The sequence below is a fragment of the Chelonoidis abingdonii genome, chromosome 20, assembly GCF_003597395.2.
Source record: "Chelonoidis abingdonii isolate Lonesome George chromosome 20, CheloAbing_2.0, whole genome shotgun sequence".
In the NCBI taxonomy this organism is placed as follows: Eukaryota; Metazoa; Chordata; order Testudines; family Testudinidae; genus Chelonoidis; species Chelonoidis abingdonii.
In genome coordinates, this window is record NC_133788.1 from 473,592 (window position 1) to 488,048 (window position 14,457).

At 47.4% G+C, this 14,457-nt stretch overlaps 1 protein-coding gene across 2 annotated transcripts in view; it reads left to right on the forward strand.

Annotated features, from left to right (window-relative positions):
• Positions 1 to 5,706: 5,706 nt before the first annotated feature.
• STX1A (syntaxin 1A) overlaps positions 5,707 to 14,457 on the forward strand; it is a 235,419-nt gene continuing 226,668 nt past the window's right edge. For both annotated transcript variants that reach the window (XM_032769883.2, XM_032769884.2), the window contains exons 1-2: positions 5,707 to 5,779; positions 7,195 to 7,294. In XM_032769883.2, the coding sequence (XP_032625774.2) occupies positions 5,759 to 5,779; positions 7,195 to 7,294 (121 nt within the window). In that variant the 5' untranslated portion in view covers positions 5,707 to 5,758. The remainder of the gene's footprint in view (positions 5,780 to 7,194; positions 7,295 to 14,457) is intronic.

Genomic DNA, 14,457 nt, shown 5'->3' on the forward strand with positions numbered 1-14,457 from the left:
GAGCCCGTCTCTGCCTAGCACTCCTCCTTCTTGGAACACCATCTCGTGGTCAAAGAATCCAAAGCCTTCTCTCCGACACCACCTGCGTAGCCATTCGTTGACTTCCACAATTCGACGGTCCTTATCCAGGCCTTTTCCCTGCACAGGGAGGATGGACGAGAACACCACTTGCACCTCAAACTCCTTTATCCTTCTTCCCAGAGCCACGTAGTCTGCAGTGATCCGCTGAAGGTCATTCTTGGCAGTATCACTGGTGCCCATGTGGAGAAGCATGTGAAGGAGGGCACCAGGTGGGTGAAAGCACACTCAGAATAATACAACTGGACATAGGTGACATTTTATAAAGGAAAATGTGACTCGGGTTTGGTTTTTTTGGTATTTAAAAACAAAGAGAGAGACGGCAATATAGGATTGTCGACAAGGGATGCCCTCCAGCTTGCATTTGGAGCAGTACCAGGGCATGATAGGTAGTGTTACAGAGGGAAACACAATGTGTCCGGTTTCTGAAAGTTCCCCGAGTGAACTTCTTGGTCATGGATAACAGTGACCATGCCAATGAAGTGGGTGGATTGGAAGACTCCTGTTTTGCTGAGGAATATGAGCAATGCAATCTATTTTGAAGTTGGGGAGCTTAGGGGAGACACCTTTCTATCTCTCTGGATGACGTCAGACCTGGACTAATGGGGCACAGTGGGTGGAAGGGAGGTATAGAGGTGAAGTTGTATTGTAGCCCAGTAACAGAATTTCCAGGAGAAGAAAGCTGCATACCACGACTGAGATACATTAGATCAGGGGTGAGCAACCTTTGGCACGCGGCCCACCTGGAGCGGCAAACTTCACAATATACACACAGTGTACATTTTAAACAAACAATTTAATACTGTTCACAGCTATAATGATTGTGAAGTGGCCAGTGGGAACTGCGATTGGCCGAAGCTGCGGACACGGCAGGTAAACAAACGGGCCTACCCGCCAGGGTGCTTACTCTGGTGAGCCACGTGCCAAAGATTGCCGACCCCTGCATTAGCTAGAGCCAAGGGTAGGCTGATGAGAGAGGGAGAAAGGCAGGGACAATTGTACTGGGGCACTGAGCTCAGCTCCCCCCTCCCCCCCTGTAAAAAAATATGTCTGTAACCAGGGTGAATTAGGAAGGGCTAGGGACCCCAGAGAATGTAATGTTCCGGGGACCCAGATTTCTTATCAGTCCTGAAGGATGGTCTGTGCACCAGAATAGCAAGGGCATTGCAGGCCAGAATTGTGCCACGTTGGCGTATGTGTAGAAACGTTCACAAAATGTCTCCATGCCCTGAAGAGATGCTAGGGCCGGGAAAACGTACATGAAACATCAGGGGAAACATGAACTGTACAAATTGCTGAGAGAGCCTGTGAGATGCGAAGCTCGACTTCATGTCTGTGTGTCTGCCTGTGATCAACTGGGGAAACAAATCAAGGCTTCCAGGAGGCAGAGGGAGGAGGGAAGTGACTTACTAGTGCCCCTCAATTCAAATGATTCAATTCAAATAGGCCAAATAGGCTCGTGGCTCCATATTGAATAGCACGTGGCTCCAAATTCCTAAGTTGCTTTAAAAGCAAACTTAGGAATTTCCGATCTTGTGCTTGTGCACCTGGGAGTTAGACTCACATACGTCTGTTCTATGTTGCCTGCTTGTATCTCAGTATCGCCAGCGGCAGGGGAAGCTAGGAATGGACGACAGGAGGTGGATCACTTGATGATTACTTGTTCTGTTCCTTCCCTCTGGGGCACCTGCCATTGGCCACTGTCGGAAGACAGGATACTGGGCTAAATGGACCATTGGTGTGACCCAGTATGGCCATTCCTATGTTCTGGAAGCTCTGTTTCTGTTTAGCTTGATATGACTGATATAGTGTTGCCAGTGCTTGTGGTTTTGTCACAGATCTTTCCATATTTGGTGTTTTTCTCAAAGCCCCTGCTCCTGGAGTCAGGTGAACACATCAGAATCTCAACTTGCTTTTACAAAAAGCAAACAAAAAAGAGCTTGTAGCTCTCAGACTTGCTGAGAAAAGCTTTAAATGTGACCTCTCAAGGTTTGAAAACCAGAAGGAAAATAAAAAAAAACCAAAGAACCCAATATTTGTTTCTAAAAGCTGATGATTGTTTGGAGTTTGACTTGTCATTTTTGAAGGCTTGAGGTTGACAGTATAGAGGATACTACTCTTGCCAGGGAGGGGACTAACCCTTCTAACCAGTCCCGCAATGCAGCGTTCCAGGAGACCCACAGGGCTGAGTCTGTTACATATCTAACCCCAGGGGCTGGGCTGCCTGACAGCACAGCCGGAGTCCTCTGCAGCACCATGTGAGCACACTGGCTTGAGTCACTGTGCCTTCTAGGTCTCCTGGTTGCCGGGGCTGGTGGCTCTGTGGAGGCAGCATTCTCAGGTGTTTGAGACAGAGGAGTCCTTATGTAACTGAACAGCAATCCCTTTCTGACGAGGAAGTAGCGGTGGTAATGGGCTCCGTGGGTATCTTTAGAGTCAGGCTTTGTGGGTGCAGAGTTGGATTTGGGAGGAGGAAAGTTTAAAGTTTAGGGGGCTGAGAAATATGTGGGACAATTGGCCTGCACAGAGGTGGAGGATTGCCATGCGGGGGAGGAGCGGGGGTGTCTGTCCCCTCCCATCCCTAGACATTCAGGTGTGAGGGTTATTTGCTTTGCTTGATGAAATCATTTATACGATCCTTCAGCAATCGTGTGTGCTTCAGTGCATCTGCAGCTCTAGTGACTGCAGAGTGCCCTGGGCTGCATGTGAGGAGTGTTCGGGCAGTGCACTGTACAGTAACTCCTTGCTTAACGTTGTAGTTTGTTCCTGAAAAATGCGGCTTTAATCAAAACGACGTTAAGTGAATCCAATTTCCCCATAAGAATTAATATAAATGGTGGCGGTTAGGTTCCAGAGAAAATTTTTTCACCAGACAAAAAACTATATATTATATAGATATACACACAATATACGTTTTTAAACAAACAATTTAATATTGTTTATAGCTATGACGGTTGTGAAGCTTGGTTGAGGTGGTGAAGTCAGAGGGTGTTGTTAATGTAGCCTCTCACACAAGACAGCACGAACATGAGGGAGGGGAGACAGCGTAGCAGACAGAGACAGACACACACCTTGTGTGTGGGAGAGAGAGAGAGATGCACGCTGCCCCTTTAAGTAAGCTGACCCACTCTTAAGTGCATTGTCTTTTTAAGTGGGTCAGGAAGTTGAGACAGCAGCTGCTGCCCCAAGCTCGCTCTGTCTCTCTCCGTCTGTGTCCCCTCCCTGCTCTATATGGAGAATGGGTAAGTGGTGTGCAGGAGCGGGGGGAGGGGGTCACCCTGACATTAGCCCCCTCCTTCCCCCCCTGCACAGCAAGCAGGAGTCTCTGGGAGCAGCTCCAAGGCAGAGGGCAGGAGCAGCACATGGCAGTGGAGGGAGGGACAGCTGAACTGCTGATTGATAGCCTGCTGAGTGGCTGAAGCACAGGCAACTTAGGGGAACGGGGAGCTGATAGGGGGGCTGCTGGTCCACCCTGGTTCCAAGCCCCCACCAGCTAGCTGCAAGGGACTGCTCTTCCTGCAAGCAGTGGACAAAGCAGGCAGCTGCCAAACAACGTTAGAAGGGAGCATTGCACAACTTTAAATGAGCATGTTCCCTAATTGGTCAGCAAGGTAACAATGGAACAACGTTAACCGGGACAACTTTAAGTGAGGAGTTACTGTACCTTTGCATGATCACATAGTGCTCTCTTGACTATCTCCTTTTAATTTAATTGTGCTGTAGGTCTGGTGCTGATTCAACATGTCTTGTTAGCTGAGCAGATGAGGGTGAGAGTCTGTTAAGCCTAAATTGTTCTCTGACTTAACGTCACAGGCTGCTTTCTGGAGTTGTAGCCTGGAATGCAGAGCTCTGCGGGAGAAGGGCCTCAGAGTCTGCACCTGAGAGAGGCTGTTCTCGGGCTGGGCTTTTTCTCCTCCATGTGATGTACATGCATGTTCTGAATATTGATACACCTCCCCCCTGCCCATAAGCAATACTCTTGGAAACAAAACAGGCGCTGTCAGCGACAGCTGGAGAGGCTTCTGCCTCCATAATAGCCAATGAGAGTTTGTGCTTACACTGTATGTGTGTTGGGTCTGAAAGTGCTTTACAAATACAACTTGATGAAGCCTCACCCCTGTAGTAGAGATTTAGGAACAGCCAGTCTGAATCAGATCAGGGGAATGGCTACTCCAGGATCCGGCCTCGAAGGTCATGTCTTCACTCCAAAGAGGTGTGTTTTTACAGTGAGATAGCCAACATGGTGGAGAATCCTGGTGAAGACAGGGCAAGCTTTAGTTTTATCACGGTGAAGCTGGTTGAGGTGCCCCCAAGGGGAGATTAGAGTTCACCTCAATCAATTATACTGAGGTAAAATGTCAGTTTGCCTTGTCTTAGATTTTCACCATGTCAGCTATATCATTGTCTAACACACCCTTTTATAGTGCAGATGTGGCTTGACAGTGCCCAGCACCACCTGCTGTAGAAGAAGGTGTATAAAACCCCTATAGCAGACAATTCTAGAATCACCTGCTCTTCCTAACTCCAGACAATTCATGGTTGGCTTGTAGACTGAAGCACTGGGGTTTAGAGCCCTTCTATTTTTATCCTGTCTACAGTATTTGTGAATATTCTCATTATCCACATGCATGTCAAACCCTTCCTAGGATCCTGGTAAGCTCCTGGGCTCTGATACCAAGTGACAGGGAGTTCATGGGTTAATTCTGCGTTGAGTCAAAGAGAATCTTTCTTTTGTTAGTTGTAGATTTGTTCCCTTTCAATTTCATTGCACCTACCCTTGTTTCCATTGAGTGCGAAGGTAAATAGGAGCTTCCCTATCCATTCATTATTTCCTCTCTCTCTCATATGTCTCCTCTCTGCATGAAATCTTTTAACTGTCTCCTTACACCAAAGAGGAGGTGGGTGAGTTCGACATCTTCCATTGTTGTGTGTGGTGTTTGTAGCTCTGTTGATCCCAGAATATTCACGAGACCTTGTCTTTCTAATATGCTGGGACCAACACGGCTATAATAACTCCTTATGCTGAAGACTTTCTAGATCCCTAATTTTGGTCACCTGGCTATGAACCCTGCCCTCCTCTATTTCTGCTAAAGTTTTACTGCAGTAGGACCACCAAAAGTGAACATTGCATCCATTTTCTAGCCCATGTTTTGTGCATGGAGCAGATGTTTTCATTGAGCTGTCCTCTGCTGTGTATATGAGGACGTCAAATGATTCCTTTCAGCACACTGTGGAAAGATGTAAATATCATTATTCTTATTTTGTACAAGGGTAAACTTTGGCACAAAAAGTTTAAGTGACTTGACCCTGCAGTGGTGATTTTCACCATGCCTTTGTGTGTGAGCCTGATCTTGATTATTTCTTTAAGCCTTTTAGTAACACACTAAATACAGTGTCCAGGGGTTGATTCTTTCCTAGGTTTTTCCTGTTCCATTAATTTAATTAATCCTCACAGCTTCTAAAGGGTCAGCATTTACTTCTCGCATCACAGGAGTAACCTGTTCCCAGGCAAAGTTCAGGGGGAAACCCACATTCTGCTGACTTGAGAGAGGATCCTTGGGCTAAGTGCATAGTGAAGTTTGTAGACAGCAGCTTGCTAATGTCTGGGTTTGTTTCTGCACAGGCTAAGGACAGTGATGATGATGATGAAGTCACCGTTAGCGTGGACCGGGATCGCTTCATGGATGAGTTCTTTGAACAGGTGAGATGTTTGTTCTTTCAGCAAAGCTCAGAGCTGGTCAGAACTAAGTGGTGCTCTCTCCCTGACCTCCCACTGGACTCTAGCCACAGAATACATGGCCACATGTGTTCTCATCCCTGCCCCTCAGTTGATGCCACTGTTAGGATTCACAGTCACATGTGTGGGAATTGCCAGTGGGAACAGAGTCTTTTTCCCATTGACACGAGGTCTGCCAATGCTCAGACTTCAGCCTTTGTTAGCTCCTCCTCGGTCACACTCTGGAGCATGCCCCATAAAGGTTTAGGCACCAATTAGAATCCTGCAGCCTTCACAGCAGAACCAGTGTGGTAATGTGCAATTACAAAGCCTATGATGTAATGTGCAACTTGATCCTCCAGGTGCATCCATCGAAACCAAAGGGACAACTTTAGCAAGTGTTGGTAAATTAGAACAGATGCCTCTATGCTGGTGCGGAGGAAAGCCACTATCTTTGGGACAGCAGAAAGCCTCAAACTCTGCAACCTTTCTTACCTCAGTGCTTTGATTAAAGCAGAAAGGCACTAAAACAACCCTGAAAGACCCGCTGCATAGGACTGGTTGACTTTTTCTGTACAAATCTAGCTTACAGATGGGAGGTTCTACTCTGGCATGTGGATGGCTGTGAGCAATGCATGCAGCTTTTTAGAACACCTTTATCATAATGTGTTGGGGTGTGTGAAGACATCTCAAGTTGAATGTAGGATGTAAAAGCCCATTGGAAAGTCACTCAGTGAATTGAAGGTAGAGCTGTTCTAGATAGGCAGCCCAGAAAAACAGCATAATGCAAACCCTGACTGTACTTCCCAAGACATCAGGAACCTTCCTTAAAGTGCAGTATGGTGGAGAAGTGCACCTTCTCACTCACTCAGTCTGCTTTCCCAGTGCATCGGCCAAGTGTGTTTTCCTTAATGACTAAAAGGTTAACCCTGTGGATCCAGCAGTTATGGAGAAGCAAGCTGGTCTGCAGTTTGACTTGTGCATTCAGTTTCCCAGATGCAGAACAATTATTCATGATGGTGAAGCATGAGCTGGGAAGCTTGGAGTCTCCTGGATCCCAAGGGAGTTTTCTGGGCTGGCAAGTTGAAATAACATTTTCTAACATGTAAACTGAATGGACGTGACCTAGAGTCACTGATGTAATAAAATGGGAACTGTTCCCCTGCCCCCAAACCTCCCTGCTGCACTTTAGAGAGTCTCTGTATAGCCACGGTTTGAGAAGCCAGTGAGGTGGTAGCCAGCTAAATGCTCCTGCAGGAAGCAGCCTATGCTGGCCCAGGTCTCCTGTGACTGCTTTCAGATTGGGGAGCACTTGAGTCTAGCAACCTCTCCCCTTCCCATGTTTTCGACTGTCATGAATATGCTGAACAGCTGTGTTCCTTTGGGCCATGTCTCCATAGGTGGAAGAAATTCGAGGGTTCATCGATAAAATTTCTGAGAATGTGGAGGAAGTGAAGAGGAAGCACAGTGCTATTCTTGCGTCCCCCAACCCAGATGAGAGTGAGTGAGGCGTTCTCGGCTTTCTGCTCCAACAGGCTGTGGGGTGTGGGGAACACAGGTGTGCTCCAATGGCACATGAGGCTTGATCTGCTTTCTTGAATGGATGGGTGGGACATGTGCAAAGAATTAGATGCTGTGTGTAGCATGACAATGGTCATGCTGGTTGTGATGTAACCAGAGGGAGGTGTAAAATAGAAGGCTGATGAGGTGTGTGATGACCATGGAGCTGATAGAAGCCATCTGGGGAAGAGAGACCGGAGATGGGCTGGGCAGCTAGGAAGGGAGACTAGATGACTTGCTGGGGGCTCTTTTGGCTGGTAGGAAAGGAAATGAGGAGGAATATTGAGGGCTTCTTAAGGCTGGTGCAGAATAATTCTGTGCCTAAGGCTGGTGGATGCAGTGAGGCTGCCAAGAGCAAATGGCCCTATGAATCCAGGTGAGTCATTTTCCTGTTCCACTCAGCTAGAAAACAAATGTAATTTTCTGGTTATTGCTGCTGAGACCTGGAGCTTGTACTCCTGCCACTTCGGTATCAAATATACTAACTTACAGACACCATTGCCAGTTCCAGACTGTGTCATCACTAGGAAAAAGTAATGTCCTCCGGCTCTGCAAAGAGAACGAACAGGAGGGTTTGATTGAGAGAACTGGTGATATGCTGCCTGCTTGCTCCCTGGCAATAGCTCCTGGCCAGACAGGCTGCTAAAGGAGAATACACTAATGAGGCAGGATTCTCAGTGAGTTCCCAGCACTGTGGGCACAGCCTGAGAAATGATGCAATCCTTTCTGTGCCTCCAGATTTGCAGCTTGGGTGTGTGACCACCCTCTGGAACTGGGTCTCTGAAATGCCTACTCTGGAGTGTAGAATGTATGGATGGAAGGACTCCCGGCTTTATACCATCCTTTCTGCTCCTCCCGGCTAGATTACAGTTTTCATGAAGGGTGGGTGAACCAATCAGGTTTCAATAAGAATTGACTTGAACCTTATTCTGAACTGCAACCTAAGCCCTCTTAAAGGTTGCCTGAAGTTCTGTTTCTGTCTGGCTATGGTGCCCATCCCTGTGGTCTCTGAGTGCAAACATTCAAGTATGTCTTTTCTCTCCCCCGTCACATGCTGATCCTTGGTATAAATGAAGGCTCAGTCCCCTGTAAGGTAGCTAATAGCTATTATCTCCATTTTACAGAGGGGGAAATTGAGGCATTGGGAGGTTGAGGTTTGCCTGAGGTCACAGGAGGAGCTAGTGGATTCCCAGTCCCAAGCGCTAACCACTAGATAAGAGAGCGCTTTAAATGCAGGGGATCTGAACTGGCAGGTGCCTAACTGATCATCCCTGTTTGTGCTGTTGCTCAGTGGACAGGCTTTTACCGGACAGTTTTTCCTGGCCCGATTTCTGGAACCTGCCCCCATGGGGGAAAGATTTAGGAAATCTAAAATGGAAAAAACAGTCTGTGACTTTGTCTTCCAACAGCGAGCATTTGGGTGAATTAATATGCGTGGGGCAGTTATTCAGCACAGCTTGGTGGGACGCAACTGGGCCTGCTGCCATGTGCTCCCGACAGGCCGTTCCATATGCTACTAAGGTACAGTAGGCAACACAGAAAGAAATTCTCCTGTTTCAAAAAGACCCTGTTTAAACTGTATGGTTACAGCCTGTGTTACTCCCCACGGTGCTGCCTCTCACGTTCATTTGGTATCTGATAATAGGAACGTAAACCAGTGAAGAGTTTCAGTTTCCAAACACTTGCCTCTGGAGGTCTCCCCCTGCTGCCCTCCAGGATTGTGAAGAGAGCCCTGGGGGTGCTGAAGGACTGAGACTGGTTCTTTCTGACAGCAGTTTAGCATCAGATCCCTTGTCAGGAGGGCTGCAGTGGGGGTGACTGCTAGGGAGAAGGCTGCTTTTCAAATGTTGGGAAGCCTTTGTCTTTGGCAGTAGAGTAACCTTTACAGGCTAGATTGCAATTGTTCCTGATTTGTATACTGTGCGTATGCTGTGGGTGCAATAGGACAGCTTCCCTGCTGCAAAGAGCTCATCTCAGGAGGGGACATGGGAGGGGAAGGATGAGGGAGAGGATGTGAAGGTTCGATGTAGATCGATTTGGCTTGTCCCTCCTGTCCCCAACCTCCCTTCTTCCTTCTTTTGTTTTCATCCTCTTCCCTTCCTTCCACACACTCTCTCTTTCTGCTCTGTCCTCTACACATCTTCCTCTTTGACACTTCCATCTACAGTGTCAAGTGCTAGGACACCCAGGCCCTTAATCCCTAATTACACTGGAACAGCTTTTCAATTAATGTTCACCAAGCCTTCAGCCTGATAATGCAATTCCTCCGTGCCTTTACATTCATCCCTCACCTGCCACCTTGGCTTCTTTGTCCGTGTTTGCACCATGAGGTCCTGCCGTAATTATTTATGGGCATCTTTCTGAAAGATCGGCTGTGTTTCCACCACAAAGCGTTGCGCTCACTGCAGGACTCCATGGGTGGTGGTTTTTGGCCTGGGATGTGCATTAGGTTAGACTAGATGCTCAGAATGACTCTCGTTGACCTTACAGTTCGTGAATCTGTTTAACAGACTGAGAGCTGATAGAAGGTAGGAGCTCATGGGAGGTTTACAGCACCCAGAGTTGGAGACAGGATTTTGAAAAGTGCCCGAGAAGTTCGAGCCCAACTCCCATTGTCTTTCAATGGGATGTGCTTCTGCTCCCCTCAGTGATTTTGTAATTCCTGCCCTACATGCCCATTGGGCAGTAAAAGTAGAGCCTGTGTTTTTTCCTCTCACATCAGTGCAGTGATTTAGCATGAGGTATCTTATCAGGAGGGCTGCAGTGGGACTTAATTAGGTGCTGGAAGCCAGGAGCCTTGCAGCAAATTACAGGGAGTTGTTAGTAAAAACCTGTTGAACCATGACAGACTCTCACCTAGAAGGGTAAGTGCCAGCTTCAATGTCAGTAGGCCAAGGCCCAATGAACTCTGCTCCTCTGCATCATTATGACCTGGAGGAGCTGTGGATGTTAGCTACATTCAGGCTTTAGGAGGGGCATGACCAGGACATTCATGAATGGATCGCTGAAATAGATGTCAGAGTGGTAGTCGTGTTAGTCTGCATCAGCAAAAACAATGAGGAGTTCTTGTGGCACCTTTAGAGACCATAAATTTATTTGGGCATAAGCTTTTGTGGGCTAAAACCCATTTCACCACGTGCATGGAGTGAAAAATACAGTAAGACGAATATATAGCACAGGAAAAGATGGGAGTTGTCTTACCAAGCGGGCATACCCCCACTTATTCTCACAACTTCCATTTGTCCTCGGAAGGAGCTCTCCAACCTGCTCTTGTGAGGTGCTACAGAAGTGCAAAGGCTACTCTTTGTGATTAATCCTGGTGTCCTGTTTACCTTGAGCTCAAATCTGTGTCACAGTTAGAGAGTGTCAAAGAACCAATGCCTTTCCATTCCAGTAGCAAGTTAGAGGTCAGGAGAAGATGCCTCTTTCTGCTGCTTCCATCCACTCTGCCAAAGTCTAGCCTGTTCTTTTGTGCTGTCCAGGATACTTTGCCTCGATTTTGTGCCTCCAGAAACATCTAGACCTCTTCAGACTGGGGCTAAGAAATGCAGTTGGGAAAGTGAGGCTCCCTTCTCTCGCTTCTCATTCCACATGACAGAGCACGCAGTGTGCTGGTTCAGAGCAATCACTAATGTGCTTTTCAGCACAATCCAGAGTCAGTCTGGAGGTGCTGTGCTTTCGGGAGGCCATTGTGGTAACAGATTACCAAAGGCTAGCAGGGGGCTGGATAGTCTCCATGTGGTAAGCATGGCAGCTGGCAATAGCTGAGCAGCATTTCATTAATGTCTTCTGCTTTTTGACATCTCATCAGGCATTTTCACTCAGCAGATTGCTCCTGCCCTGAGCTTTCTGAGCAGGTACCGGAGGACCAGGGGGGAGATGCTGTTTGCAGGACAGATCAGACAGGTAAAAGGAAATTTGCTAATTATTTGTGTCAGTGGGAAGAAGGCTTCAAAAGGGAATCTGGAGCCAGCTAATAATCAGCAATGAGAAACGCAGCTTTGCACTTTTCAAACAGCTGAATTTGAAAGAAAGTGATTATAGAAATTGCTTTGCTTGAGAAATAAGTGATTCTGTAGCAAAGGATTATTTTGGACAGAGTTTAATTATTTATAGGGGAGTTCAGAAGCTGCTAGGTTGATATTTTATTTGATCTGACTGATGAGGATTTTTTGATCTTCTTGTATATTAGGGGTGAATTTTGTTCTCATGAACTGAGGGATTAATAGCAGCGATCTCATGGCTAAGCAGGCCCAGTGCACACAGTGCACGCCATGCCACATACCTGGAGCTGCTGATCATACCTACTTGCCTTGTGATGTGAAGCTGAGACCAGCACAACGCCCTTTTACTTTCCAGATGAGTCAGAGTTTGAACCCAGGAGTCCAGAGGTGAAGGGCCTGGTGCATTTCACCACTGATCTTTCTGACCTCCCCAGCCCTATCCCCAAGTGCTCTGTGGTCCATTAAAGATGCTTCATTGGGCTTTCTTGTGATCATGGCCTAGTAACTTGATATCAGGGACTGAGAGGTACTTCCAAACTCTGCTTGGATACATATCAGGCACTCTATTTAAACTACAAGGAGTCTGGTGGCTAGGGTGACCAGATGTTCCGATTTTATAGGGACAGTCCCGATTTTTGGAGCTTTTCTCTACATAGGCACCTGTTAGCCCCCACCCGCATCCTGATTTTTCACACTTGCTGTCTGGTCGCCTTATTGGTGGCACTTATTTAAACTGACTTTGATATCAGCACACTTGCTTTAATAATATACAGAGGTGCCATTTAGAAATATCCATGTTAAAAGGATAGAGCGTTGCGTGTGTTTGGGTGTTTTCTTTTGACCAGGCAGTATAGCTGAGCTGCAATAGTGATCACAGCAGAGGTGAGAGGCCACCACTGTCTGAACAGGGCCAGACTCAATGGGGATTTGGGTGCATTGTTTTGACAGTGCCATGCAAAGGAACATATTATAGTGATTATTTCCGCACAGACCTAATCACTCTAGCAGCGTATAAAGTAGCCCACAAAAACTTATGCTCAAATAAATGTGTTAGTCTCTAAGGTGCCACAAGGACTCCTGTTCTCTTTGCAGATACAGACTAACACGGCTGCTACTCTGAAACCTCCTTTTGATAGGCGCCCTGTTTGAGGAGGCATTTTAAAGCCAATTTATAGGGAAGTCAGTCTGCATATTTTTACAAGAAAGTAACTGACACCTGACTCATGTATCATGGAGATGTGGCTATGAACCGTGCAGGGTAGTTTGTTTGCACTTTATAGCCCTAACTTTAAAAACACATCCTCTTTAAATTCTTGGAACCAAGGTGCATGGACCGAACTGCCTGGGGGCCCAGGGCTGAGATGGCATAGAAATAACAAGCAAAGAAGAAGTGGGGCCATTAGGCAGTGAGGAAGAAATTAAATATAATCTAGGTATGACCTAAAAACTAAATTAATGCTTTGCCTAAGTTTTCAATAAGGGTGATGATGAAGAACATGGGGGCAAAGGCAGGATGGCTCATGGAAGCAAGTGTTTGGAAATGGAAATTGACAAATCTGAGGTGGAGGCAAAACTCAAGGAGATGAATGCGCTCAAGTTGAGGGGACTGGATAATCCACACCCTAGAGCACTGAAAGATCTGGCACATGAGACTACAAGGATTTTAATCAATCTGTCAAATCAGGGATGGCATTGTATGGCTGGAGAATAGCAAAGGTAGCGTCTATATATAATGAAGGGGGGAAGAATGATCTGAGCAGCTGGAGACTCATTATTCTGACCTCAATAGTATGCAAGGCTTTAATTATTCTTTCCTTCAAAATTTGGTCTGAAGACCTGGAGGTATATGGGAAATGGGATAAATTACAACACGGATGTACCAGAGAGAGATCGTACCAGTCTAAAGTGATATCTTTCTTGGATACAGGGCCGGCCTTAGGCATCAGCGCTCCACGCATGTGCTTGGGGCGGCACTTTCCAAGGGGCGGCTCTCTGGCTTCCTTTTTTTTTTTTTTTTTTGGCTTGGGGCGCAAAAAGCCGGGAACCGGCTCTGAGCAGAGGTGAGCTGCAGCAGTGGGGAGCGCGGGAGGGCCGCAGGAAGTAACCCGGGGGGGCAGAGGAACCTCGCCCCCTTACAGCTCACCTCCGCTCCACTGCCACTGCTCCCCTGAGCGCGCTGCCGCTCCGCTTCTCCCCCCTCCCTCCCAGGCTTGCCGCATGAATCAACTGTTTTGCGGCAGGGCTGGGAGGGATGGGGGAGAAGCGGAGCGGCAGCAGCACACTCAGGGAAGCAGGCGGAGCGGAGGTGAGCTGCGGTGGGGGGGGGGGCGCAGGGAGGACCTCAGGAAGTAACTCCAGCTCACCTCCGCCTCCTGCCCTGAGCACGCCACCGCTCTGCTGCTCCCCCCTTCCTCCCAGGCTTGCCTGGGAGGGACGGAGAGGTAGGAGGGGAAATGTAGCACGCCTGGGGGAGGAGGCGGGGCTGTGGATTTGGGGAAGGGGTTGGACTGGGGCAGGGAAGGGGTGGAGTTGGGGTGGGGCTGGGGGGCATGGAAAAGTTTTTTTTGCTTGGGGCGGCAAAAAACTCGGAGCCAGCCCTGCTTGGATAAGATAACTAATTCTCTAGACAAGGGAAATGCACGTCTAATCTATCTGGATTTAAGTAAGGCATTTGATACAGTGCCACAAAATTATTAGTCAAGATGGAGAATATTATGGGGATTAGTACAAAAATTGTAATGTGGGTACAGAACAAGAAAGAGAACAAAGGTTGTGCCGAAAGGTGAATTGTCAGGCTGGAGGGAGGTTCCTAGTGGATTTTCTCAAGAGTTGGTCTTGGGACCAATCTTATTTAATATTTTCATTAATGATCTTGGGACAAAAAGCAGGAGTGTGTTAACTGTACTTGCTGATAACACAAAGTTGGTAGGCACTGTCAACCCAGAGGAGGATTGGAATATCACACAGGAAGAATTGGATAACTTTGAGGACTGGAATAATAGAAATGGGATAAAACTGAATAGTACAAAATGCACGTTCCTGCACTCAGAGATTAATAACAAGAAATTCTGCTACAGGCTCGGGGCTCATTGGTTGGAA